Source organism: Molothrus ater, chromosome 4 (assembly GCF_012460135.2).
Source record: "Molothrus ater isolate BHLD 08-10-18 breed brown headed cowbird chromosome 4, BPBGC_Mater_1.1, whole genome shotgun sequence".
Taxonomy (NCBI): Eukaryota; Metazoa; Chordata; class Aves; order Passeriformes; family Icteridae; genus Molothrus; species Molothrus ater.
The window spans coordinates 30,168,166-30,196,006 of NC_050481.2; the positions used below are offsets into that span (position 1 = coordinate 30,168,166).

A 27,841-nucleotide genomic window follows, 5' to 3' on the forward strand; every position below is an offset into this window, starting at 1 on the left:
TATATTGTAACCAGAACCCCAGATTTGAATGGTATTTTTCAATTGCTTGAAGATAGAAACAGAATTTTTTTTAAAAGAGAATTTAAATTCCAGGTGCACAGTTGCCCAGAAGATAGAGAATTCTCTTTCAGCTCAACAGACCTGCATGAATTATCGGATCTGCAATATGGTCTAGAAGAAAGAATCATGTAATATTTTAGATATCCAAGCAGACTAGTAGCAACACCAAGAGCCTTACTCACAGTTTTTAAGACAGAATGGTCCAAGACAGAGCTAACAGGATTGTAGTGATTAACAGATCAGCCAAACTTCTTTTGAACTACAGCACTGTGCTTGGGAAGATATACTTTCACTTACCTGTATGATATCTGTTTTAGGACTCTGGCCTTCCCATATTGATGTTCTGTAATAGCTTTGCTCAAATTTAGGTATATTGTCATTCACATCTTGAATCAAAACTGTCACTCCGCAGAACACTGAACTGAAGCTATTTTCAGCCACAACTGTAAGATGTATTTTACGTTTATCTTCATAATCAAGGTACTTTGGCTCTTTTACTGTGATTGTGCCTGGTTTATTATAAGAAAAAAAAATCTCAAGATGTGACATACTCATTCAGAAAAAACAGGTATAAATGCAGTTATGTCCAAACATACATGGTCATGGTCACATGACAGAATTCCAGCAAGCTTGCCATTGCGTTCTTTTTCTACCTACTATCACCCCAACATGCTAGGTACTGAATAAATCTTGGATAGCTAAGTTTTCACCAACCACCACTACACTGGCAATTTCCAAAAACTAAGCCAATTTGTTAGCAGAAGAATAGAGACAAAATGTCTGCATGATGTTTCCTCCTCAGGACACGACAGTGAGACAGCCATGTCAGGAGAGACTCTTGTCCTTCATCTGACAGTGGCTACATCTTCTCCTCCACCAAAATCCACACCAGGCAACAGCTGTAGCAATTTCTATATCTGATTGACACACAGGCAAAACACTCACTCCTTCTGAGGCAGTGAGCCTCCTTCCCCTGAGCTTTTACTCCATCAAAAATAAACAAAGAATGAGACTTATTGAGATGACAAGCACAACTGGCCACCTCCACATTAAACATGACATGTCCTTGGAAATCTATAGACATTGTTTCAATGTTCTAGGAACATACTCATAATTCTCCATTACATCTAAGCATAAAACATACTCGATTTGTATATTAATTTTAGTTAGAATTCAAATGCAGTTTTGCATGGACTTTTCAGTAATGATGTCATGAATCTTGTTATCCCAAACTTGGGCTATCATAAGAATGTATCAACTGTGGCTCCCCAAACTAGTGCTTTTTATTTTTTATTTTCTAGGATAAGCAAACATTAACTATTGTTTATGGACCTGCATCTTGAACATAAAGATTTTGAAGGTGTTTTATTTTCAGCACAACACTTTAAAATATCACATTCTGTTTACAGAGATAAGAAAACAGACAGTGGTAGAAGAAATACATTTCCAGATGACAGAGAGCAAACTGAAAGGCTCTAGTGAAGACTGAAACAAATAATCACGTTTGAGGTACACCACCTAGGAGAAACATGTGAAAGAACCAGAGTTGCTCATCTTCAGAAGTGCACTTGAAGAAAAAACAGGGTAACAATCTTCAAATATGCAAATAAGAGGGGGGTTGCCTTTGTCTTATGTCTACCCTTATTGATTAAGAAGTAATAAGTTTAAAACATTTCAGCAAACATTCAGATAAATATGAATAAAAACTTTCCAATTGCCAAGACTTTTGCAGACTTTTGAGAGGGTTTGCAGAATCACTGTCCCTGATGGTTTTTAAGGACAGTACAAATTTCTGTCATATTTTGGCGCAATTGATTCCCCTCCTGCATTGGAGGGACAGACTAGTTCATGTCTTTGAGTCATCTCCACTCTTTCTACAATTCTACATCATAATAAAAAATTTGAAAATGGTATAGAGTCTTCTCCAAAGTGTGGTTAATTAACATCAGTGCTAGAAAAGGCAAGTAGAGCAGACCTTTGGCTGTTCAGAAGATGAATTACAGACAGGGCAAAATTTTGGTACGGCTCAAAATACTTCTGCTGTAGAAGCAAGGGGTAGAGAATTACTGGCTTTGAAATTATGCTAATGTAAGCACTGCTCTTCAAAAGTCCTTAAAGGTTGAACTTCAATTAATTTTTTCTAAGAAACACAAGAGAGGCTTCAGAGGAAAGGAAACAGAAGAAACCACAATGGATCAGATGTCTCAAAAGAAGGCTTCTGACATTCACTGCTATAGAAATTCCACTCCTGTTGGTGAAGACAGTGCTTATGAGACCCTTCAAAGCATCACGTAACCATTTTTCAGCCTAGCTTGATAAAAAAAGAGTAAATACCATTTGAAAATACCATTTCTTTTTTTTTTGAGGTGATATTGGAAAAGATTCACTTCCTCCGTAAAAAACCTGTCTGGGTCTAAGATGTTCTTTAAGGCCAATCTCTCTAGTTTTATTTCAGTGAAATAAGAAGGACTTGAAAATCAAAAGTATGCACTTCAGGCACCCCTCATCTAAAAAAATTATTCTAGTGGTATGCCATTTGTTGCCTGGAGACATCATGATAATCAGAACTAAAGTCTTCAAAAACTCAGGGATAAAGCTATTTATTAAGGGTACAAGTATTTACACCGTTTCTGAGGAAAACTGCTTATACTGTCTATATGCCATCCCAAAAAGAGAGACTGCAGCTATTGAGAAGGCAAACATATTGCAGATGTTTGGGAGCTGAGAGGTAACCAGGGTAGCTGTGCTCTCTTAGGCACCTTAGAGGAGAAAATGTAAATGTACATGGGGAAACCTCACCCTCCTGTACCTGGAATTCCTGACAAAAGAGTAGGTGAAAGCAGAACTGCTGAAGAACACAACTACAATCACAAAAAAAATAAACAGGCTTGACTTTAAAATGTGTTGATGTTTGCCTGAAACAAAGAGCATTAAAATCAACAAGAGTCTAATGCTTCTACTTTAGAAGTGTTTTGAAGGATTTTCTTTATTGAGTTTTTGAGAAACTGTATGATGAGAAAGAAGTTGGAATCTCAGCTTGAATCACAAAGCAGTAGTTTATCAACTCCCAACACCTGGTGATCAGTAGTAAATCAGAACTGAGTGTTTTAAACAGGTATACTGGTGCTCAATTTCTCTTTACCTCAAGTTTATGACAGTGCCTGGATTTACTAATGACCTGCTCATTGTTACAGAATTACTACTACGAGTACTCTTAAGATATCTAGCCCTTGTTCTTGTGGTAGGAACTTGCTAATGCTCCAAAATACACACAGACACTTGAAAAAAATAATAAAATGTACCTGTAACAGGGTGTATGGAGAATATTTCCTGGTCATTGAAGATGCTATATTTTATGTCTTCTCCTGTAAATTTGTGTTCATAGGCTTCTACTCTTAGAAGTGATGTACCTACAAAAGCAATAAGACATTTTCATCGTGTTAACCTAGAAGGTTTTGTTCTAATTTTATAGCACTGATATAAATAGCAGAAACACAACTCTGTACTAGGTTAGGTGTTCATTCATTAGTTTAGTAGACAATAAGAATAATTCTCCATTATTTTTCCTGTATTACAAATTCATAGACAAAGCACTGTCTATACCTCCTTCTTCAGTAAATTACACATCTGATAACAACTTTACCTGCCTAAATAAAATTTTGAGATTTAACTTTTCCTAATTGCAAACTCACAGGAATCATTGGACTTCTCTCTTACCTGAAGTCATATCTAATTTTTTTTGGTTTTTGGTGCATCATGTCACCCACAAATGACAAGAAAGAGTTAATTTTTTTTCTCCATTTATCAGGATTCAATTTGGTTTTTTGAACAGTACCTTAAATTAAATATCCTTCAGAATTTTAATTAGCCACCTTTTGATAAAGAGAAAGAAAAGATGAAACTATGTGCGTAGCTATGTGTCAATTCACAGATAATCCAAATTCCATGAAAAGACCAATAATTTAACATAGAATGCAGGAGACATGAATTAGAAATCCTGTTTGGAATAAAAAAAAAGGGAAAATGTGGAACTCAGTAAATTATCTTGCTCAGAACCATCACTTTTAACAAAAATATAGTAAATTCAAAAGGCATTATCACAACCTCCAAATAATTATTATTTGCAAGTGATTTAAAAAATTCTCTAGCATATATGGCCATTGATTTTAATGCTTTTAACTATTTAATTAAATTGTAATTGTTTCCATGCAGCTATGATGGAATGAGGCAACATGAGCTCTTTCAAACAGCATTAGAGGCAACTAGTTATTTTATTATATCACAAAGGTCATAGTCAGTGTCCTGGATGCCACAAGAAAAGACTTTAGTGTAAAAAATGAGAGGACACCTTGCTATTACAACAATCTGATACCTTTTTTTATTTCAGCAGTTACATATTATGTTTTAGAAACCAGAATTTTTCTATTAAGGGTTTACTATATGCTCGCAAAATCTGTCTGCCAAAAGAAAAAGTATGCCAATTTTGACATATGATTTTCTGAACTTGTCAATATACTTGTAAGGTATTTACTAGAAAAGCTCTGGAATCAACATCTATCTGTTCAATATGTAAAGAGAGATATATGAATGCTGACCTAGAGTTTTTTAGGAACTAAAATAAGGGCCTGTAGGTTGAATTTTCATTGCCAAGCAACTCTGGTTTACTACAGAAAGCTGCAAGGACAATCATTCACACCATCCTCACAGCAGAGTTAGAGATAAAAAACCCCAAGGTCTGAAGAATATCCCTCTTTATCTTTTAACACACTCTGCATCTTTTTGTTTGCTTGTGTGTTTAAGAAGAAATACTATCAGAAATAAAGGAAGCAGCAGCATTTCTACTTGTATCCTTGTTTTTCAGAGGTTAGGTTAATAAACTCTTTGTCTGAGTCCTCCTATCCTAATCTTTAAGCTCCACATTTTTCATGCAGATAGAATTGTTTACAACTTCTTTTTAGCAGAGTACAAATCTCTTGTTCTGATACCCTTCACAGAAAACAATTCCTCCCAACAGTGAATTTTTACAGTTCATTGTCAAAAAAATATGACCAAAGTGGGAGGTCAGCTGTGACATAAACAGGCCCTACACAGATAAAGAGCAATAGAAAACGTCCATCTGCTGGAACTTGCCATTCCAATCACACCCAGTTCAGACATTGCCTCAAGCAGAGGTCACATCATGTAACTCTTAACAGAGAAAAATCAGTGAAAGGGAGCTTTCTGTCTGCAAAACACATTCAACACTGAAGATAGAGCAAGGCAGCAGGGAGATCAGGTTCAAAGCAAAAGCTGTCAGATTGGCTTGAAATAGTAGGCAATTGACCTCTGAATTAGTAAAAAAAATTGAAAGACATGAAGAGTGATGTAAAATATGTAAATCCAGGATTTTTTTCAGGGTTTTTTAATGTTTTTGTTCACATACAGTCTGACTGGATATGGAAGTATCTCAAACTGTTTTATACAGCCTAGATCCCACCATTAAGCCTGCAGACTCAAACCCAAAACACGGCAGAGTGAACAGCATTTGCCTACCTGGTCAAATCAGCTCCAAAACACTTGCTGAATTCTTTGTTAGGGCATATATGTTTTATATATATGGGGCTTTTTTAATATATATGTCCTAACACCAGCACCACACAGAGCTGCTGTATCACTGTAGCACTTTCTTCTTTCTTCAGTCCTCATTAGTAGGCTCTTATCACTGTCCTCTGCCATCTAACCTATGTTCATCCTTGTCATTATTTCTTCAGACCTCTAAATTGCCGTGAAATGAAAAGCTGAGCACAGAGATAATGATTCAAGAACCATCTTGACACAATCCATGTGCTCTGTGATAACCCTGCTTGAGCAGGGAGGTGGCACCAGATGACCCTTTTGGTCCCTAACCCTAACCCAACCTCACCCATTCTGTGATTCTTTGACTTAAAGAATGAGGGGATACATATTTGATATCTAATGGAAAAAGAAAATAGAGGAGTCAAGAAGTTTTACTGGTGAATCTGTCTCCAAGTGTTATGCAAACAACCATTCAATTAAAAGTTGGGTAAATAATAAAGGTTTTTTACTCTCTGAAGAGCACAGTCACGTGATTATTTATTGATTAGCTTCTAAGTGCCTGCTGTAGAACAGTTTATAGTATTTAAAGACATTAAATATTCAATATTAAACAAAAAAAATTAGAAAAGTAGGGTTTTCTAAAGGTCATTAAACTTGGAAGTTAAACACTTAAAGAAAATATGACCACAAGGACCAGTTCCTGAGGCACTTGCACATTTGATGGGTTTAGACTAAATTAAAACTAAGGACCCTTGGCTTTGGTTTTTTGTTGTTTATTTTATTCACATTTTTTATTCTTTTTAAAATAAACGTAGCGTTTTTCCCCTCCATCAGTTAAGGCAGAAATAAAATTATGAAGAGAAGCCACATTTATTAATACCAGTTCTACAAATAATCAGTATGTAATGTAAATCTTCCCTGGACTAAATACACTGGTACCATTCACATTTGTCGGGGTCCCAGGATCACATCTATCCTATAAGCTAACTTCTATGAGAGTTTTAATTACAATCATGCTTTTCTTCCCCACTGAAATGTAAAATATTTGATATTTATTTATGCTTATGAAAAAAGGAAAATAGTATAAACAGAGACAAGCAGTATACTAGTATTTGGTAAAATCTCTTATATTCTTAGAAGAATTTGATCTTCTTAGCAAATAGAAGTATTATTAAACACAAACTAACATTTTGTGATCAAAGCCACCTGTTTACCCTGAAGCTTTGCTAAATTTCCTTTAATCAAAACAACTTAAATTGAATCTTAATTACATTTCTATAGATTGAATGGGAGAACACAATGGCATTCTGACACCACAGTTCCTTGGGGCATTTCGGTGATTTCAGGCTGGCTTTTTAGCCTGATCCAGGAACACATCTACACTTAAAAGATCTAGGATCAGAGCAGTTTATCTATTGCCATAAAGCTCTGATCTTTATTTTCTTTCGTTAAATGTAACAATTAAAAAATTTGGCTTGTAGTCCCAAACAAGCACAGAGGAAGGAATGGCTGAATAACCACAGCAGTAATTACTGCAACAGCCATCTTCACCCTTCAGTCTCTCTTCTGTTTGCAATCATCCAAGAATATTGATTAGTTTTCCAAAATTACTAACATATTGTTATTTACTGATTCATAATCCAATATACAGGCTGTTACTTAAGATCTAGTAATCCACTAGTCTCACAAAACCCTTAGGATATAAGGGAATGCTGCTTTTGTTTTACTGAGGGAAGTTTGAATTATAAAAGAGAAATTACTTGTTCAAGGTGAATCTCATGGGCTGTTTTAATTGAGAATATAGTGCAAGTCAGATCTTTAAATACATCTGGCCAATTAAATAGTGAGATTTGTGGACAGAAATACACAAAAGCCATTCCTTTCTGCCCCTCATCAGGACAGAACCAATCCCTGTTGCAGGAGAAGATACCACATCTAATTGGTTGGAGGGATAACTGTTAATGTTCTTTGAATGATAAAAAGTAGCGCAGTAATTCTCATCAATATCCAGAACAAATCCAAATAAATCTGTAAGTACCTTGGGACTGAAGCTGGTTGGTCTGTAGGTGGCATTCCATTGTGCAGTCTCTACCTAGAGAGACACGGTAGAAGCATGCACCAAGTGACCATGTACCAATAGCCTCCGACCTTCTCTACCCCATCCTACTCCCCTTTCTCCTTCTTCTGCAAAGTCTAAAACTTCAGTAAGGTATTTATGAAAGCTACTACAGTTTGTGAAGGGTTTTGTGAAAACAAGAAATGTCAGGGTGCAACTAGTTTCCAACACTCAACTCATCTGAGCTTGCGTGCACTGCCCAGCAAAACAACAAGTAAATGCCGTCCACCCATCATTAAAGCAATTTTGCTATATGAATGAACCCACTGATGGTTAGACAATGCCTCCTCCATTGCATCTTTTTCATGCTGGTGCATTTGAAAGGGGCAAACAGGTATTGGCTACATCCACATTAACTTTTCCCTGCTGCTGCACATAAAAAAAAGGTTTCCCTATACTATTCATTACAATTTCAATTCCAAAAAGAGGGGAAATTGGCGACTACAAGAAGAGGGATTTCATGCCCACCTGCTGCACTGTTCTCAGGCACACTTGCTTCGTACAGGCTGTGGCTGAATGAGATCACCTCCTCTTGCTCTTCTGTAAAGATAATGACCACAGCTGTGGCTGTTCGAGGTGTGATGCCTTGATCTGAAGCTGTCACTAGCAGCAGGGTACTGAAGTCCTTGGAAGCCAAGGGCTCCCGAAGAATGATGTCACCTGTCTTCACATCGACCTGAAATACAGTTTCTGCCATCATCAAATTAAAAACAACAGCTCCATTTGATCCCAGATCCACGTCCTCTGCTCTCACAGTGGCTACTGTCTCATTCACAGCAGTTTCAGCAGGCACAAAGACCCTGATAGGATTCTGCAAAAAACCAGGATCGTTGTCATTGACATCATTAACATGCACCACAACACTGACAGTGGTGCTCCTCGGAAAATGGGTGCTACAGTCACTTGCCACAGCCCTAAAAGTGTACTGGGACTTGGTCTCCCTGTCCAGTGCCTTTGTAGTAACAATGGATCCTGTGACACTATTGATGGCAAATGCTCCATAGGTGTCATCAATAAGGGAGTACATAACTTCACCATTCAGGCCAGCGTCTTCATCAGAAGCAGAGAGGTCCAGGATGGCTGAGCCTTCCTCCAGGTCTTCTGTCACTGAGATTTGATACTGGGTCTTCGCAAACAACGGGCTGTGATCATTTTCATCCAAGACTGCTAGATGGAGCTGTGCAGTGGAGCTTCTCAAGGGACTGCCTAGGTCATGGCACTCAATTACAAGAGTGAAATTGCTGATGTCTTCTCTGTCTAAGCTACGAGTGACCAGCAGCTTGCCTGACGTGTTATTTAGTGTGAAGTATTCTCCAACATTTCCACCTTTCAAACACATGAAAAATGAAATGATCACAAACAACTACTTTTAAAAAAGAACCCCTTGTGAATGCTTTATACTAATTGCAGTAACAAGGTCCAATTGCTCATACAGCTGGTGTGCTCATGTACCTTTCACATATTATATTTCTCATACAAATTAAAACCTGTATTTAATTTAAATCAGTGAGTGGCAATGATAGCAAATGCAGAATGTCATAACAATTTAGACTGGCCTTTTGGCCAGATGCATATCTTTTTTTCCCAAAATAGCCTACCTTATAAAAGCTCATGCATCTAGGCTACTCCATGAAGTGACCTCTTCCCAACCTTAGTTACAAATTCCACAAATCCAAAAAGCATTGCTGACAATTGTAATTGCTTGCTCCTAGTTCTGTTCTACATACCTATCTCTTGGAACTCAAGAGTTGGGCAAGGTCATGATTTGGGAGCACTGAGAATAAATATGAAGCAGTCAATTGAAAAGTCAGCATTTTGAGTAACAGTGAATGGCTTACATACTTTATAACATGCAGAAAGACCAAAGGTAACTAAATTAAATGTCATAGAGATCACAACATTAAAACCAAGAAAAAAAAGGAATTCATAACTGTTTCTTCAAAGAAAAATGTGTTGGTTTTTACCACAGTAGCTCTCTGCCTACATTTGAGCTATTGCTGAGAGCCACAAACCAAAGTAAGCACAGCAAACTTGTACTTGTCCAAAGATACTACAGGAGGCTTTGAACAGCTGTGGAGCTTACATTGGCATAGGGGACACAGGGAGAGTTTGGCAAGATGGAAGCCAAGTATGACATTATTAATTGCTGGGTGAAAGAAGCACTCACAAAATAAAATTTAATAAATAGCATTACATAAATAAATTTCAATTAATTCTTGGGTACATTTTCAAGGGAATATTTACATTCAGACTTCTACAACTATAACAAAAAGGACAAAAATTATGCCTTCATGATTAATGCCTTGTTCTAGCATTTGGTGGTTTTTTTGTTTCAGTGTTCTGCACTATTTCAAATCCAGAACGCAGAATGAAAGTATGCCTGGGAAGTGCTTATTAGTGCTGACAAAAGGGTGAAAGATCTCTTTTCTTTTCCACTGAAAAGAAGCATGGGAGCTCAGGAGGCCTGGTAAAGTCAAGACTAGCCTAAAACTTGGATGCTGCTATTTAAATATTTCCCTGATTCATACTAACAAAATGATGGAATATAACTTACCAGTTATTTTGTATCTTAGAGCTCCATTATTGCCAGCATCCATATCTACAGCCTGGATAATGTAAACAACAGAAAGCTGTTGGTTCTCTGGAATAAATATCTCAGAAGGAGGAAGAAGAAATGTGGGAGAGTGATCATTTTCATCCAGCACTGTGCAGATTACTGTCACTGTGCTTGACAGCGACGGAGTTCCACTGTCCCGAACCAAAACTAAGATCAATAAAAAGAAAGCAATTTTCATTCAGTGGTTGTGGTTGCAACAATAGATGTTCTTTAATAATATCAGAGTAAGAGAGTTATCTGTACTATGCAAAAAGCATATGCTCTTCTGTACTGGAAAATCTTACCACATGCATTGACTTCAGAACACATGAAAAAAAATAATGCTGATAGTAACACCTCACTCATTCTCACTTCCCACTCTAGAGGCATTCACAGATAATTCACACTGCTACCTTTAATACTGAAAACCTCCTGGGTTTCCCTGTCCAGTGATGCAGCTGTTACGAGCTCTCCACTGTCCGAGTTCATTTTGAATTTCTCATAACCAGCTCCTGGTAAGATTTCATACTGAAGCAAGGAATTCAGCCCTTTAAAACAGAATAGAAGTCTTAGTAAACCATGGCAACTCTCCTCACATTCAGGTGTACTTATTTGTCTCTTTCTTTCCCCTCCAGATTCTTCTGAATGACAATTCTATACAGTTCCTGATCAGACCTACCAGTAGTGCAGGGATATTAGCCTTCCCATCTTACTCTAGGGAATAGGTTAAAACTTTTAAAGGTTTTAGAAACCTTTCTTTCAAAGTTGCCCACCTTAGTTGAACAGGAAATGAGACTCAACATTCTTACCTATTATGGTTGTAAGATAATTCCTTTCATATTTCTTCTTGTTTCAATATCCTCCCAAGGAAAGTATAATGTCATCTCCATCACACCTATATTATTGCCTTAAATTAGTTTAATCCTACATTATAACTGAAGGATTTGACTATTGTACCCTTTTTTTTTTTTTTTTTTTTCATTTTCTTACATTCCAGTCAACCATTCTGTGTTTTTCCCACCCAGAATTAGTCCTTGAGTAAGGCAGGGACAGTTGGTATGCCTGAAAAATTACATGACACTTCTAGTAATTTCAAAACACTACCTGCCTGTTCTCATCTGCTGCAGTCAAGCACAAGACAATCTGCACTGGAGTTGATGGAGAAATACAATGTGAGAGAAGAAACAGAGTCTACAGGTTGTAACATACTCGACTTCATTTGCCTTTGAATAGCTTTGTTAAGTGGTTGACAGTGCTACTGAAATTTGATTAAGAGAATTACTACCGTGAATGCATTCGCACCCAAACTAAGTCAAGGGAGGGATGTATACAATACACAGCAGGAGGAAAAATGACTTACAGAAATCCTTTCAGCTTTACAGAAGAAGGGAGAAAAATCACATCAGTGAGGACAGTCAAGGTGAATGTCTTCAAAGTCTCAGGTTACTAACATATATTTATCTGATCTACCCATATCAGATAACATTCAACTAAATTTTAAAAGCTATTCACAGTTCTACTTGCCTTTATCTATCCTTTATCATCAATATTGCTACAAATGAAAAAACAGAGACACAAAGCTGCAGGTCTGATAATATTAGCTTCTTGACTCCTGCAATTGAGCTGCTTCAACCCAGTTCCTTCTCCAGCAGGTTCCACAATGGACACTATTCACAACCAGGGCTGAAAAAACATGGATGCCATCCAAGTTGACTGTTCACACAATGCTGAAGTTAAAACTTTCAACCCTTAAAAAACACAGATATGTGACTTCTTAATTACATTTATTTACCAAATATTTACTGACTCCTTTCCCATATCCAACTGCTAGGAGTGTAAAGTAGCATCAGGAAAAAGCTGCACACCCTGCCCAGGAGAGGAGCGTGCTGACTCTACACATGCATACACCACAGCACAACAGCTAGCACATTTGCACTCAATCCAACCTGCTGGCTAATTATTCAGTAGCACTGGTCACACTTTGGGAGCTAAAATTACAAACTGAAATAAAAAATGTCCCCCCTGCCCCAAATCCAGATTCAAGTTTCATCTTTATAGGGCTTTACAATAATGTCTAACGGATGGCAGTAAGCCCTGTCTCATAACTCAAAGTCAATGGTTCCTATTAACCTTTTAAGATTTTTTTCCTAAGGCTCTAGACAATAACTATTGAACCACAGAGGTGCACATCAGATTAAAAGGAGACCTTGCCAAATGCTAGTTTGGTTTGCTAGTTCAGTCTTCTGCAAAGACCTACCTCAAGAAAAAACCCTGACCTATCTTAAATGTGCTGCTGATATCTTCGCTTTGCCATGTGTATTTTTCCAACATGCATATTTTCAAATGTTATCATCTTTTACACTTGCATTTGCTGATGTTGAGCTGTCAGATGTCAGCTGGGTAGGGATGAGGGCATGGAGGGATCCCTAAAGGCTCCCAAAGTCAGGCAACATAGAGATGCAGTAAGTGCAGGTGTTGTAATGTACAGGAAAGAGGTAGCTAAACAAAAGTTTTCAGGGATATTCATGTGAAGAAAACCATTCCAAAGTCAGAAGCTTTACTTGTGATTTCCCAAAAAAAAGACCCCCTTTCAGTCACAGAGAATGAAGAAGAAAGGAAAATAAAACAAAAAGTTGAGAATGACTGGTTCCTCCCAGTGGTCACTCAGGGAACATACAAAGAGAACAAAAAAGTGTGATGGGATAAAGTCCTCCACTGAGACTATGCAAATATTAATGGGATGTGAACTGCAATTCAAAGAGTATGAAAAAAAAAAAGAAGATGGAAAAACAAAAAAAGGACACCATGACAGGAGTCATTTTATTCCAAAACTGTGTTCCAAAAATGTAAGAAAAGTGAGTAGCATTATATTTATATGACACGTATATAAATCAAATTTTCTTACATTAGGAACATCACTTCAATATTAATTTGAAACAATAGTATGACACACCCACGACATGGGGCCAAATCATGCAAATGTAAGAAAAAGACCCAACAGAAGGACTGTGGTTACTGGAAAATGTACTTCAAAAAACTAGCAGGAAGGAACCATCAGCCACAACAGTGCTCCAGCCCAAAGTGTCTGCACAGGCAGGCACACACTGTGCCACCCAGTGTGGAATGCCCTTCCTTTCCACACTGCCAAGCCACCCTGACTCCCTCCCACTAACTGCTCTGGAAAGTTCCTTTCTGCTGTATTTCCCACAAGATGTGAAAAAAATATAAGGGATGGAAAAGGAGGGAGAAGAATTCAAGCAAATTCTCAGTTGTCTCCTTTATCTTCCAAACCTTTCTTCAAGTATCATCTTTTTTGTGATCCACAAAAAAAAGAAAATATTTGGAAAAGTGAGCTACAGAGGCAGACTGCAGTACAGCTCAGCTGTTTTGGAGATCATAACAGGCAGGGATACCTACACATTTCCCAATTTCTAAATACTTTACAGACTTGTGGGGAAATGTCTTTTTTATATAATACCTCTACTGAGCCCACATCAGCCTTTTGTAATCAATAAGTGTTCTACATTAAAATTACCAATCTTACTGAATACATAAGTTTATTTTGCTAAAAAGTTCCATTATCTGTTTTTAAGATAGCACAATCTGACACAATTCTAAAGAAAGTACAGAAAGTGAACCTACAGTAAAAATTAAGCCATTCACAGAGCTGAGACTACCTTTGGGCCAAAGATGGCAGTATTGTAATATTTAACTCTCTTTCCAGATTTTATTATTTATCACATAGACCTTGTATAAGTGCTCCAGCACACGGACTAACTGTAACATCATATGCTATGCATTTTAGACAGTTCAAAAGAGCATGTAGTTGAAGAACTGGAGGGAATTTTTTGTTGCTTAGCAGACTCTCAGGTTTAGTCCTTACATGTGATTCACTGAGGAGATGAACCATCCACACATCTTATTTCTCCATTCTGTGTATTTTTGAAATGTATTTTTGAAATGCATTAACACTCTTTAGCATGTAAAAAGCCTCTTTAAAACCCGGGGCAGTTTCCACTATCCCTTCACAGCTCAACCAGCATGAAAATCTTGGATGACAGTGCCCCTCTCTGGTCAGAAAAGATAAGCGCACATTTGCAGGCTCTGTTACAAAACCAGGACTCTAGACTAACTGCTTTAAAACTATCCAAAATGCTTTGATTAAGAGGGACAAAATGTTCAGATATTGACTTTGAGTTGAATATTGTTCGCTGATTTATAACCAGAGAACGTTGTCTTTCTTCATGTGAAACCTACAATATGCTGTGTCACACAAGAACACATTTTACATTTAATATAATCATCAGAGCTGAAGCTACCCCAAAGTGCAAGTCAGAATAGCTCCAAGCTCTAATGAAGATTGAGAGTCTGAACCAAAACTCACATTTGGAAACTCAAAAGACATACATTACCTTGGGAATGGCACAGCAGCTGTACACACAAGGCATCAAGATTGGATTAGTCTACTATGGTCCACAAGTAAATTACAAGCAGAAGGACACAAATTACCTGCATCTTGGTCCACAGCCTCCACTCTTATGACAAACTCCCCTGGATCTCGGTTTTCAGGAACTGCAGTCTCATAAAGTTGCTTCAGGAATCCCGGGGCCTCATCATTCACATCAAGAACAATGATGGTTAGAACTTGTGTGGCAGAGAGAGCTGGGCTGCCATCATCAAGAGCCATGACTGTCAAACTGTAGCGCTCCTGAACCTCACGGTCTAGAAACTGGGCTGTAGTTAAGAGTCCTAGTTTAAAGAAGAAAAGGTTTTAAAAAAGTATCCTGCTCCAGGTTAGGATCCTAGCTGTTCCAGCACTCACGGCTCCAATGTAGCATCACCATGCCACTGCCGCAAGGCTTCGGGACTTGCAGTCTTTCATTACCTTTGATTTCCTGTACAGTGCTAATTGGCTCAGAAATATTGCCTTTGGTATCCAGGGAAATTGGGGTTCATGGAAAATTCAAGAAGTTCAGAGATTGCTTTTTATTTAACTTTGGGGTTAACTTTTTAACTATATTTAACTTAAATATTTGTCTTCTTTGCACATAAGTAATGCAGTTAGGAGCTCCACAAACCAGTGTAAGCTCCATCACCTAATAGATTCAAAATCAGAATAAAAACCAGAAAATATTACAACAATTAAAGTATTTTTAGCATTTGTGAGACCATAGTATAATAGTTAGAAAGCAGAGAATTTCAGCGAGCTGAAGAATGAAATTTATCAGCACTTTGAGCCTCCACTGAACACATTCCATCCACAGTATAATGCAGACTCCCTGATCTCAACTTTGCCTTTCCTCATGTGCACATATCATAACATACATGTGTGCACATGCTTTAAGTATGCATCATGCCAAAATCAGAATGAAGTATTTCACTGCCCGCATTTTCTTCCCACCTTCCTCAATACACCATTGGAAGATGCCCCAGTACACCCACACAATACAGTAACAGTGTTATGCCAAAATTTTTGAGCTGAGTCTCACAGTGTTTGACTACTGTGCTCTGCACTGCCCTGCTTGTGTGGTGCCCTGCCCAAGGCAATCACCCCTGAGGACAATAAGTCACCTGGGCAGAGTGCCACACTAATGTGGTATTTCACTATTGTATGGTACGCACTCCCAAATGTTACTGTGAGAATCACAACACAAGAAACCCCAGAGAAGAGAAGTCACGGTACCTGTGATTTTATCCAGTACAAATGCTTTGTTTTCATTGCCTGCAAGAATGTGATATGTAACCTGTCCATTTCTTCCCTCATCAGGATCCTTTGCAACTATGTGGTGTACAAGGAAGCCCACCTCCACATCCTCCATGACATAGGAAAGATGTGAAGATGTAAAACTGGGACTGTTGTCATTGATATCTAAAATAACAATTTTGACAGCCAGGGAATCCAGCCGACGATCAGTCAGATTTATCGCCTGGTCTTCTGCAAACACTGTCAAGATCACAGAACGAGTAATCTCCCTGTCTAGTGGAGAAGCTGTGGTCAAGGTGCCATACAAAGGGTGAATAAGAAATGGATTTTCACCTGTGTTACTTATTTCTAAGGAATACTCTATTTTGCTGTTCAGAAAACTGCCATCTCCATCCTTTGCATTGAATGTGTAAACCAGAGTGCCAACAGGTACATTTTCTTCTATGCCAATCACTACAAAGTCATCTTGAAAATGTGGAGAATGATCATTCTTATCTTCTACATCAATACTTAGGAAGACAGTGCTATTTTGTGGAGGATTATTACAATCCTTTATAATAACTTGCAAAAGAAAGTGTGAATCTGTTTCATAGTCGAGCTCCTTGGAAAGATAAAGGTCTCCTGTTAAGCTGTCTACTTCAAAATGAACATTATCATCTTTAGCAATACTGAAATGCAGTTTCCTGTTAAGTGCTAGATGGTTACTCAACGCCTTCAGAGAATCCAACACTTGTGCAGGTTTAAAATTTTCAGGTACGACAAAGTGCTTGAAGTTCTGAAAGAAGCCAGATCTCCTGTTGGGAAGTGGGATCACCTGCAACCAAAACACAAAGACTGCAATATTTTCCCACTGTTATTGTTAATATTGTAATGTGTAGTGGGCTGACCCTAGCTGGATGCGAGGTAAAGCTGCTTTTTCACTCCTCTCTGCCACTGGACAGGGGACAGGAAACATAATGAAAGTTCTTGAGCTGAGATAAGGACCAGGAGAGGTCACTCAGCAAATACCATCACAGCCAAAACAGACTAGAAATAGAGATATTAACTGAACTTAGTGCAAACAAAATCAGAGCAGGATAATGAGAAGTACAATAAGAGCTTAAAAACACACCTTCCCCCCACCCCTCCCTCCTCTTCCAGGAGTGCAGGGAGACAGGGAATGGGGTTCACAGTCAATTCATCACCGGGTGTTTCTCCCGTTGCTCAGGGAGAGGAGTCCTTTAATTCTCTTTAATTGTAGGAACAGCATTTGCCTTGCCCGGACTGAAGCTACAAGCTATCCAAAATTAACCATCTTTAGGGTGACTTGAAAATAGCAGCCTCAATAACATTCAGCCTCTGACAGAGGAGTGCGCAGGTGGCTGGGACAAAGCAGGTCCACTGTGGCTCAATGAACAGCAGGTGGCTGGCTATGGAATGAGCACATGCTGCATTGCACACTCCCATGAGGAGCCGCCCCGTATAAATCACCACAAAGAAATAAGATATCCTTATACAATTTAATTTATAGAATTTAGAAAAGAGAGCAACTCAGGGAAGGGAACAAATCTGCTCTCTTCCCCACTTTCAGTCCCACTTGATATTTTTTTCTCTGCCTACCTGGATATTTTCCTCCTATTTCCCAGTGTTTCCAATGATCTCCTAAAGCACAAGCATCATCTATTTGCAAGATGATCCAGAATGCTGCTATGCATTCTTAACAAATCAAAATGATTTGCCCTCTCATTTCCTCCCTCAACAGAAAAACAGCTAAAGAAAATTACCATGAGACAAGGTGCTTACAATTTTGAGCTTCTTCCTTTTTTCAGTCTATTTCCCAACCTTCTTCCAATTTTTTTTTTTCTTCAAAGAAACTAAGCATTTAACATAATTGTTCTATCTGCACAAGGTAAATAAGTACCTGGATGTAAACAGCAGCACGTCCTTGAAGTGAAGGCATCCCCTGGTCCTTGGCTATCACCATCATTGTGTAGTCAGATCTCTCAGCATGTGACAGAGGCCGGGTTGTTCTTAACTCTCCACTGACAGCATCAATCTGGAAGTATCCTATATCGTCTTCTGTGGGGTAAAAATGGACATGTGTTATTGAAAATCAGTAACAGCTTGATTCCATAGTACTGAACATTGTAATGAACAGTGAAAAAGAGCAGGACCCGGAGGAAAGGAACTTGCTGCACTCATTTGTATCTCTCTGGCTTTTTTGGTTTACCTCCTCTTCCTTCATTGAGTACTTATTATAAACTACTTAATGTGGATTTAGAAAAATATGGAGAGAAACTCCATAGAGTACTAAAGCAACTGCCCAGTTTTGTACCAACTTCACTCGCACCAGTGGTGTGTGCATCAGGAGGGTGACAGATAGCCCAGGACTGGTCCTCCCATTTCTAACCTTGGCAAACAGGGCCAGAGAAAGAATTAAGTCTTAGTCTCCAAACTGGCATGAAGAGTAAAGTATCTCCTGTGACTCACAGATCATGGGGTCAGCAAAGAGCACTGTTGACCCCTACAATATGCCATGATTGCATGATTGCAGCCATGCCACCTGCCCTCCCTGTGCTCTGTACCAGCAGACAGATGGGGGTAGCCACAATCTTACAGTAAGCTGTTGCAGAGCAACATGTGAATATTGGAAATTATGCTCATATCTTTCATCGAGGACTGGCGGCATTCTAATAATAAGTGACTTTTAATTGAAGTTATTACTTGCAGCCACATCATTTATTTGAGAGTTGCAAAGAATAATTTTACCACAGATGAATAAATAGCTCTTCTTGACTTAGAATTAGAGAATCATTTAAGTTGAAGAAAAGACCCTTAAGATCATCAAGTGGAACCTTTAACCCAACACTGCCAAATTCCCGAAACCATATCCCTAAGTACCATGTCTACATGTGTTTTAAATACCTTTGGGGATGACGACTCCACAACCTCCCTAGGAAGCCTGTTCCAATGCTTGACAAAAAATTAAGTAAAGAAATTTTTCCAATCTAAACCTCCCCTGGGAAAAGAGACTGATACATATCTCCCCCATGTTCAAGAAATAGAATACAAATTACTTTCAAATTTTAGTAAAATGGGAAATACCTATTACTCTGTATACATCACCAGAAACTGAGAAAATGACAATTGTTATAAGTACTTCTCTCTTAGAATACTATCCAAACAGCTTTCTGTTATGTGAATTTTCAGTAAGGTGCGCTAGCAGGTTAAATAAAGTCCTGCAGCATAACAGCCACTATTACAGTAAGCAACTGTGGTAAAAATAAATTCAGTGCAGATGTAGCACACAAAACACACATAAACAACTATATTTCCATAGACACCTAAGTGAGCATGAAGCTGTTTATGTTCTCCAAATCTGCACACTCAAATTAGTTAACTGCACATATAGATGTTCACTTTTGTATCCAATTATATCATCTGCAACTGTAAAATATTTGCACCTGTAACATTTGAAGAAAAAAACCATTTAGCAAACTAATTAGAAAATTGGGTTTTCACAACCAATAAATAGGAGGTTTTTTTAATATTGTTCTGCTATTTTTTGCATGAATATAGCTTTCTAATTCTCCATCAGTCCCTTCTGAGTTGAGTCTTGCCGTCTGGAACATTAACAAGGAAATTGCCAACAAAAGGAAACAATATATAAAGACAATTATATTGAATGAGACAGTCTTGCATTTTTCATTTTTCATGGTAGTTTCAAAATATTAATGCTATATCACTCTTTTCATAAATAGCTTTTGGTTTACTTTCCTGGTGTAGGTCCCAACAAGATGTCTACAGTCACAGATCTGCTACTTTGTTCCATATAATGTTTAATGACACAAAATCCCAGCTAGGCAAAAGTCACAGGAGATATGAGAAACAGAACACAATGTGAATTGCATGCATATATTTTCAGTATTTTGCTAAAACCTACACTTAGAGTTACACTAAAATTCAGATATTGCATGAAATAGTTTTGTGCATATTTTGGTGGTAAAAAAGTCTGAAAATTTTGGAAAGAGACATTGTATAGAAGAAAAACCCCTTGGGACTTCCATTTTGTAAGTGTTTCATGTTTTCATTTTTTTATCTGATTCCACATTATAAAGACAATCAAAACTGAAATGCCCCATGTCTGTTTTTTTGGTATTTTTATCAATCTATTTTTAAAATATTTTTATTTAGTATTCCAAGTGTAGTCATTTGATTGAAATTCAGAAAAAACTTTTACACTGGGAAAAAAGTTTAACACCTACACAGCATGTCAGTCATTGGTCTAAAAGCTCATGCTCGCTGCACTTCCAGAAATATTTCCTTAGCTCTTATCTCCATAAGTCACCTGAATTAAACAACTGCTGCTTATATCGAACACCCTAAATATGTCCTTTTGCATCTGAGGAGAAAATGAAGAAAGTATATGAGAAATGGATAAGAAATAAGGAAACTGGAAAAAGCAGATTAAGCATGGAACAGAAAAAAACTGAATCTCTCAAAAACTAGACTCCAATGGCCCCAGCCTCTTCTTGAGCTTGCAAAAGTAAACTGCCAATAAATACATATGTTTTTACAATTAAATTTTTCACCTCTGTCTTGTCCAACTGTTGGCCAGACTTTCATTTACATGAGGTTCTCCAAAACTCAGACACTCTTTCAGCTCTGTGGTCTCAAAGATGTTCAGAGAAATTGTAGTTTAGAACCAAAAAGAAAAAACCAATGGTGCCCTGAGAAACACCAAGCAATGTGCTACTGTGAACTTTGGCTGGCTGAACATTTAGGCCTTACAGAAACTGGCATTTAGGCAAAATGGCCCAGAAGGCAGACAGAAAATAACACCAGAGATTTCTCAGAGATTAGTGACCTCAGCACACAGTCATAGTTAGCTACGTATTTTTACCTAATTTCCTGAACAACTATTTCTTTCCTAGGCATTAAAATACTTAGTGCCCAGACCATGTCCTTCTCCTTTGAGATGATGGAAAAGTTGTTTCCTTTAACAGAAAAGAGGAAGGCAAGGCCATGGCTTCCAAAGAACCTGAACATGATGAGGACTTGTGCAGAAATGTAGCCCTCTGCAAGTCTGTGAATGCTCCCTGCACGCTGCTTGCAAGTCATTCTGGAGAACAAGGACTTCTTCACAGACACATGGACAGCACTTGCCAATTTGTGCATGTTAGCAGTGTAACTAGGCTTCTCTTGGCACTTGTGTAGTCAAGGGCTAACGTTGCATTCACATAATTGCTCCAAATATAACCGTAAAAGCCTCTGTCAATGCTAGACTTAACACACAAAGCAGTAGTTCCAGATGCCCTATAAATACACACTAATTTCTGTTATAAATGCAATACTATATCCTATTGACAGTCATAAAGAAGACCAGGCAAATCACTTTCTGACTGCCAGCATCACTAAGGAAAAAACAGTACACACAGCTGGGATTAACTCCCTCTGAGTTAGTGATAACACAGAAGTGGAAGTAGGGCCATGTGACCACCCACTTTGATGCATATACATTTTTAAAGCATGGTTTGCTTTGATTTTCTAGGAAGAGGAAGGGGCATTTTGAAGGAAACACTTCCCTGTAACCTAAAATTTATCTGGTGCGTAAACCTCATAGTTCTTTTACAGATTTGCCCTCATGTATTTTGTTGGCATTTGTCATTAACATTCCTACATAGCTTAATATATTGCTCCTATCTTGAAATTTCTTTAAGATCTCGAGAACATTAAAAATTACCCAGGAACATTTACGAGCTTAACAGCTGACACTGACACTCGCAGCTTTCCATCTTGTGGCAGCCCCATGACTGAAGAATAAAGCACTGGTCTGCATGGAGTTCTCCAATTAACCTGCTGTCTCTCTGTTTAACAAATATGGCTGTAAATCAGATCATGTTTCTTCTTCATATTTAAGTACTGAACAGTGTCCCAGAACAAGAAAATACTATTTTAAATATAAACCAGGCGAAAACTTCACCATGAAACAGAAGACCAGATGTTAAAGGCTGTGAGCCAACTAACAGCAACAAAAATTAGTATCAGAGAAGCTCAGCTGTTTCTGGATTTATCAGGAAAATATCTAGTTCCAAGGCTGGGAGGGATTTTTAGTGGTTTTTTGCATCTGAAATGGGGGGACATAGGGGTGTGTTTGCTGCTGTTTTTATGTTTTTGTTCTTTCCAGAGACGGCTTTTGCAACACCAGTCATATTTTGTGTTGCTAGTCATTTTTATAATTTGAACTCTTACTTACTCCCCTCTGGGGGCCCTACAGTGAAGCCAGTAAGAAAATCCAACATGCTGTTTGAAGGAAGGGGATATAGTTAGATACATGAACAGGCAGAGACCCCTGAAAAACACTTACTGTATTGCCTGGCCATCACTCTTCAAACAAAGGGTTGCACACTGCTCGTCCCCTTTTTCACAAGGGGGAACTTTTTTGTGCAAAATACTCTTACTCACTATGCAGAAGTCTAAGATACCATCCAATTCCCTCTGGAATAGGCAGTCATTTATATTCAAATTAAGGCAATGATGTTTTCTAGCGCTGATGAAACTGTAGGATCTACATGCAAATTACCATAGATTACGAATCCCAAGCTTAAAAAGTATTGATTACATAAATCTGGTAGAATAGAACAGAAACCAAACAAAAAAGAAATAGTCCTGTTCCTGGGAACTCTTACTGTTTTGAAGCAATAGTGAAGGGAAGCAGGAGAACAGACCTGTTTTCCTTCCTGGTTATAGATGGAGTTCTCACTTTTACGGAAGCATAGCAAGTGGTATGCAGCAAATCCAGACATCACATCTATGTCTCCTACCAGTATTAATGCCCCAGTCCCACTCATGTTCTAACTTGGGACTGCTCTGTTATTAATTTCACTGCAAACAAAACTGGATCCTACCGCTTACCCCAGAAGTGAAATATTACATGTAGGAATTATGGGGAAAAGTAAAGAGAAGTGTTTTTAAGGGGCCACGCTATGTCAGGTTAACACACTGCTAAACAAAGGGTGAAACCCAAACTAAAAACCACAAACCTCATTGCTTGTCCAGATTATCTGCTGATCCCTCTGATCCCTGTCTCAGACCATCACAAGCTGTTATTTTAGCAGGAAAATTTTCAACTGGTCATGGGAAAAGGGAGCTCATTTTTCCTTTAAGATGTTAAACTGACTGAAATACTAAACTGTACAGTAAAAGATCACGATCCTAGTCTTTTCTGAGAGCTGTTTGAACACTTTCTGGCCAGCCACAGAAGCAACCAAACCACATGAAAGATGGGGCAGAGAGCAAAGGGAGGAAAGGCAGCTGCTTACACTTCCTTAAATACTTTGTAAGACACATGGTGGTGCTGATTCCTATTTCCAAAGGCAGCTTTATTCTACCTGACACAAAATAAACATAAAATCTGGTATGATACATGGCTTTTCTAAAATGCTAGTTATTTTAATGTATCCTTTTGTATTAATTAACCCTCAAAATTCTTACCTGATTCTATTGAATATAATACAACACCGTTGTTTCCAGAATCGAAGTCTTTTGCAAAGATGGTGGCAACAAGTGTCCCTGATGGCTGCCCTTCCAAAACCTGTCACCAAGCAGTTCATAAATGATTTGAAATGATACATGGATAAAGCCATCTTAATCAAATCCCTTGCCATAACACAAGAGTTTAGCTGCTGCACTATTTTCCATTTCAGTAATATTTAGCGTGCAATGAGCATTTCAGGAGATGGTTAAACAACAGTTCTAGCAACCCTCTGTCGTAGTCTGTATAGAACACTAACTCGAACATCTTTACTATGGCAAGCTCGGAGGTTCGAAACCAAAAGGGATTCCAGTGCACACATGAACAGAGTTAGGCTCGTGCAATCCTTTAGATCTGGCTGTGTGCGGTGCCCCGATTTGGAAGGACCTGCAGTGCGCGGTGCGGCCACAGGGTGGCGCTGCATGGTGCCCCGCCCCACCTGTCGGCGCAGCGCCCCCTGCAGGAAGTGCAGTGCGGTGCCCCGCCCCACCTGTCGGCGCAGCGCCCCCTGGGGGAAGCATGGCGGGTGGTCATTGCGGTCGTGCACGGCGATGCGCACGGTGGCCGTGGCGCTGCGCTGGGGCTGGCCCGCGTCCGTCACCAGCACCTGCAGCTCGTGGTGTGCCTGCTCCTCGCGGTCCAGCGCCGCCCAGTTTATGATTTCACCTGACAGCCAAAGAAAAGGGGTGAGAAATGGAGTTAGGTGTTTACTGTGTGCTAGGACCCGTCTTAGTGCGTGCAATTATGCATTTAATTTAATGTGAAATAATGATAAGTGCCCTCTGATACACCTGATCATTGACATGAAAACCTCAGCTTTCTAAACCCCATCCTGCAGAAACATTCTGTCAATCACAGTTTTGCATATGTACTTTAGTGCCCTATTGACACATTTTACTGTACACTGGGTGCCCCAGAGCAAAGGTATCAAACAGTATGAACCAAAGTGCCGACCTTCCAAAGAAATCCATCTGGCCTTCACCACACTCCAGGACAGATAATACATGAGCACAGGGGTTTAAGTGCTGACAAGGGGCCTTTATTAATTACGTGCATTAATCATAAACCCTTATGTCTCCCATACATTCTGGTAAACCCAGCAAATAAATCTGACCAATATTCTCCCTATCTGCTTAGCAATACCCAATACAGCCACAGATTTGCGGTTGATCAAACCTTATCACACAGGTAACCACATGGTTTTTAAAAACCTTCTTGGTTAACTCCTAGTATTCTGTTTGCCTGTAAAGTTCCATAAGTGTACTCAAAAGCTGCTTTTATTTTGAGATTCATACAGAGAAATTCTGGAAAAGCTTTTCACTCCCCATGGGGACTGGACATCTGGAAATAGGAATTTTAAACAGCAGATCATCGCTTCCTACACAGCATTTTGCTAAACTGGATTATTTACGGTGCCTGTATCCCTTGAAGAATTCCCTTCCTTTAGGCTCTCCATGCTCTGGTCTCTGGTGTTATACTGTGTAGACATAACCTCTATTACTTGAGGCATTTGGGATTCACTGCAGAGTACACCCTATGCTGTGAAGAATTTCTCTCAGCCAATTTGACTTCTTTGATGCTGTGTACAACATGATCTCCGTTTTGATGTCAGTTACAGAAGCATTCACAAGTATTTTAAATCACTTTGTCTAACTTCATAAGTACATTTATAGTTACTTATGGCTGATTTGTACTTTTCAACTCGATCACAGGCAAAAATTTTTCTCATATGAACCATTGAAGCTATAACTTAAAACAACTTCTTTTAATTTGTTTCAGCCAAACACCAAAATTTATGACCAAGTGACCTGAACAAATTAATGAAAAAAAAATCCTAAGGGCCAGTCCATTCTTCATGAAAATATATTTGGTTTATTCCATTCCCCAAATTGTGACACTCCGAGTTAAAATATTCATATATCAACCCAAAAGATTCACAGCAGTTTCTGGAAGCTTTATATTTACTTCCGTACCCTTAGGGAAGGCTGCTTTCCAAAAGCAATATTAGGCAGATTACAAATCATAAAATGCTACCTGTGTTGGAATTCATCTTGAAATACTTTCCATCAGACAAGAGGAAATAGGAAAGCTGTCCATTTCTTCCTGAGTCTTTGTCAACAGCTGTAATGGTGCCAACCACACCACTGGGAATTGGATTTTCCTCAATTTCAAAGAAGTAGCTCTCACGCAAAAACATGGGAGAATTATCATTTTCATCCAGGACGTTAACTATTATAGATGTACTTGCATTTTGCCTAAGGTTTTTGTCCTCAGACATGCTGACCAAGGCTCTAAAACACAGCATCTGTGCGCATTCATAGTTCAAGCGTTTCCGAAGATAAATCCAGCCAGTATCAGAGCTGATTCCAAATGCAACAGAATCAGTGCTAGGCTCTAAGGAATACCTCAGATTGGAGGTAATACTGTGTGGATCAAGGGAGTGGGCTTGAACCTGAAGGATTTGGGCACCTGGAGAGGTAGCTTCACTGACTTCTACTTGATACACCAAGCTTTGGAAGACCAAAGTAGGGCCCATCTTCTGCTCTTCAATAACCACTGTCAACATCAGCAAAGAAGTCAGAGGAGGACTCCCGCAGTCTTCAGCTGCTATATGCAGAGTATATTCCTGCTGCTTTTCTGCCACCACTGTCCTGGTAAGGTTTACCACTCCGAGACTTGGATCAATGCTAAATGCATCTGACTGCTTGCTTGCAATACTGTATTTGATTGCCCCATTTAGGCCACTGTCTTTGTCTTCTGCATGAGCAATGTAGACAGCAGTGCCAGGAGGCTGGGTATGTGAGATGGTTACCTTATCAGATTTGGTAAGAAACTCGGGGGGGTTGTCATTGATGTCTGTCACAGATATGTTGACTTGAGTGCTGCTGTAGACGGGGGAGTCACCCAGCTGAGACTGAACAGTGAGCACCACAACAGACTGAGCTTCGTGGTCAAGCTGTTTCTTGGTGCGGATAATGCCAAACTGGGGGTCAATAGAGAACTTCCCATGTGGATCACCGGAGCAAATTCTGTAAGAAACCACTTCTAGCGAATCTAGAAATGGAAACAACAAAAAAAAGTGTAACAAAAAAAAAATGGAAGTGATAACATAAACATTGGCAAGAACATCTGGGGAGAATGCATGCTGTTAAATTCAATGGAATAAATGTAAGCTACACAGATGTTTGACATTCTTGGGCTTTTTATGCTTCCTTCTTCACATCCCTGGAGCCCTTCAGTAAAATATGAATCTACACAGTTTGTCCACTTCTGCACTCTTTGATTTTCATCACACTGGTATTATAAAACTCTATAGAGAAAATCACATAATAGCCTCTTGTTTGTCCCTGATCTAAAATACAGAAGAAACACGCCTATAAATTAGTCTTATGGGAGCAATTTCACTACACACAGGCATTCATTACAGCGAGGAATGAAACAGGTGGCAGTTCCCCGAAAAAAAATGTAATTTAATAAACTTACTGTTCATGGGTGACCATTCTTGTAACATTTATACATCAGACACTACCTTAAGAAAAAGCTGTCTAAAGATTCAGGCTTTCTATCAAGACCACACAGTGGGTGCTATCTCCACGCTGAGGACAGTTCTTCCCAAAAGAAAGAAATGGGAGGACCTGACTAATGAAGATTGTATGAAACCTTGCCATCTACCACCTTACATTTACAGATGCATCATCAGGCTGTTATGTGGACTCACAGATCCCACTGCTCTGCATAGGAACCAAGTATGTACAGCTCTCAGGACAGGGCTCTTTATGACCAAGGACTGTCAGGAGCTAATCCATTTCCATTTACAAATGATAACAAAACCAGATGGATTAAATATATTTTCCAAAGGTCCTGCAAACATTCATCTGGACTTCTGCACTTAATTTGAGACAATGTGGGGTCCTGTTTGGTTGCTTGGTTCTGATTTGGTTTTTTGAGGGGTGGCCAGGAGCACTTCTTGCTGATCCTCTGAAATTTCTGAGTACACCCTGATTTTAAGTATTGCTCTGAAATTTGCCCTGCATGGCTAACGCTTTAACATGAGCCAGTCCGTCACACTTACTTAAACTTTCACAGCATGCTTCCTATCTCCTCATTTACAATTATAGAAATCCATCAGGAAGAAAATGGAGGCATTGCCAATCTCTATGGACCACCAAGGAGAATACCAGAAATCTCCAACTGTTCTAAAGAGCGTCCTGATAAATCAGCCATTACACCAGTTGCTGTAAATACCAAAGATAAATTCAATTTAATGCTTGACAGACTGAATAAATAACACAGAGG

The 27,841-nt window shown here is 38.8% G+C and overlaps 1 protein-coding gene across 1 annotated transcript in view; it reads right to left on the bottom strand.

The window, feature by feature from the left end:
• DCHS2 (dachsous cadherin-related 2) overlaps nt 1-27,841 on the bottom strand; it is a 104,766-nt gene that overhangs the window by 13,823 nt on the left and 63,102 nt on the right. The window contains exons 5-15 of the mRNA XM_054514721.1: nt 25,580-26,599; nt 24,036-24,211; nt 23,506-23,605; nt 17,933-18,090; nt 16,012-16,846; nt 14,838-15,077; nt 10,742-10,876; nt 10,287-10,496; nt 8,201-9,058; nt 3,363-3,470; nt 358-569 (exon numbers count right to left, since the gene is read on the bottom strand). Of these exons, the coding sequence (XP_054370696.1) occupies nt 358-569; nt 3,363-3,470; nt 8,201-9,058; nt 10,287-10,496; nt 10,742-10,876; nt 14,838-15,077; nt 16,012-16,846; nt 17,933-18,090; nt 23,506-23,605; nt 24,036-24,211; nt 25,580-26,599 (4,052 nt within the window). The remainder of the gene's footprint in view (nt 1-357; nt 570-3,362; nt 3,471-8,200; nt 9,059-10,286; nt 10,497-10,741; nt 10,877-14,837; nt 15,078-16,011; nt 16,847-17,932; nt 18,091-23,505; nt 23,606-24,035; nt 24,212-25,579; nt 26,600-27,841) is intronic.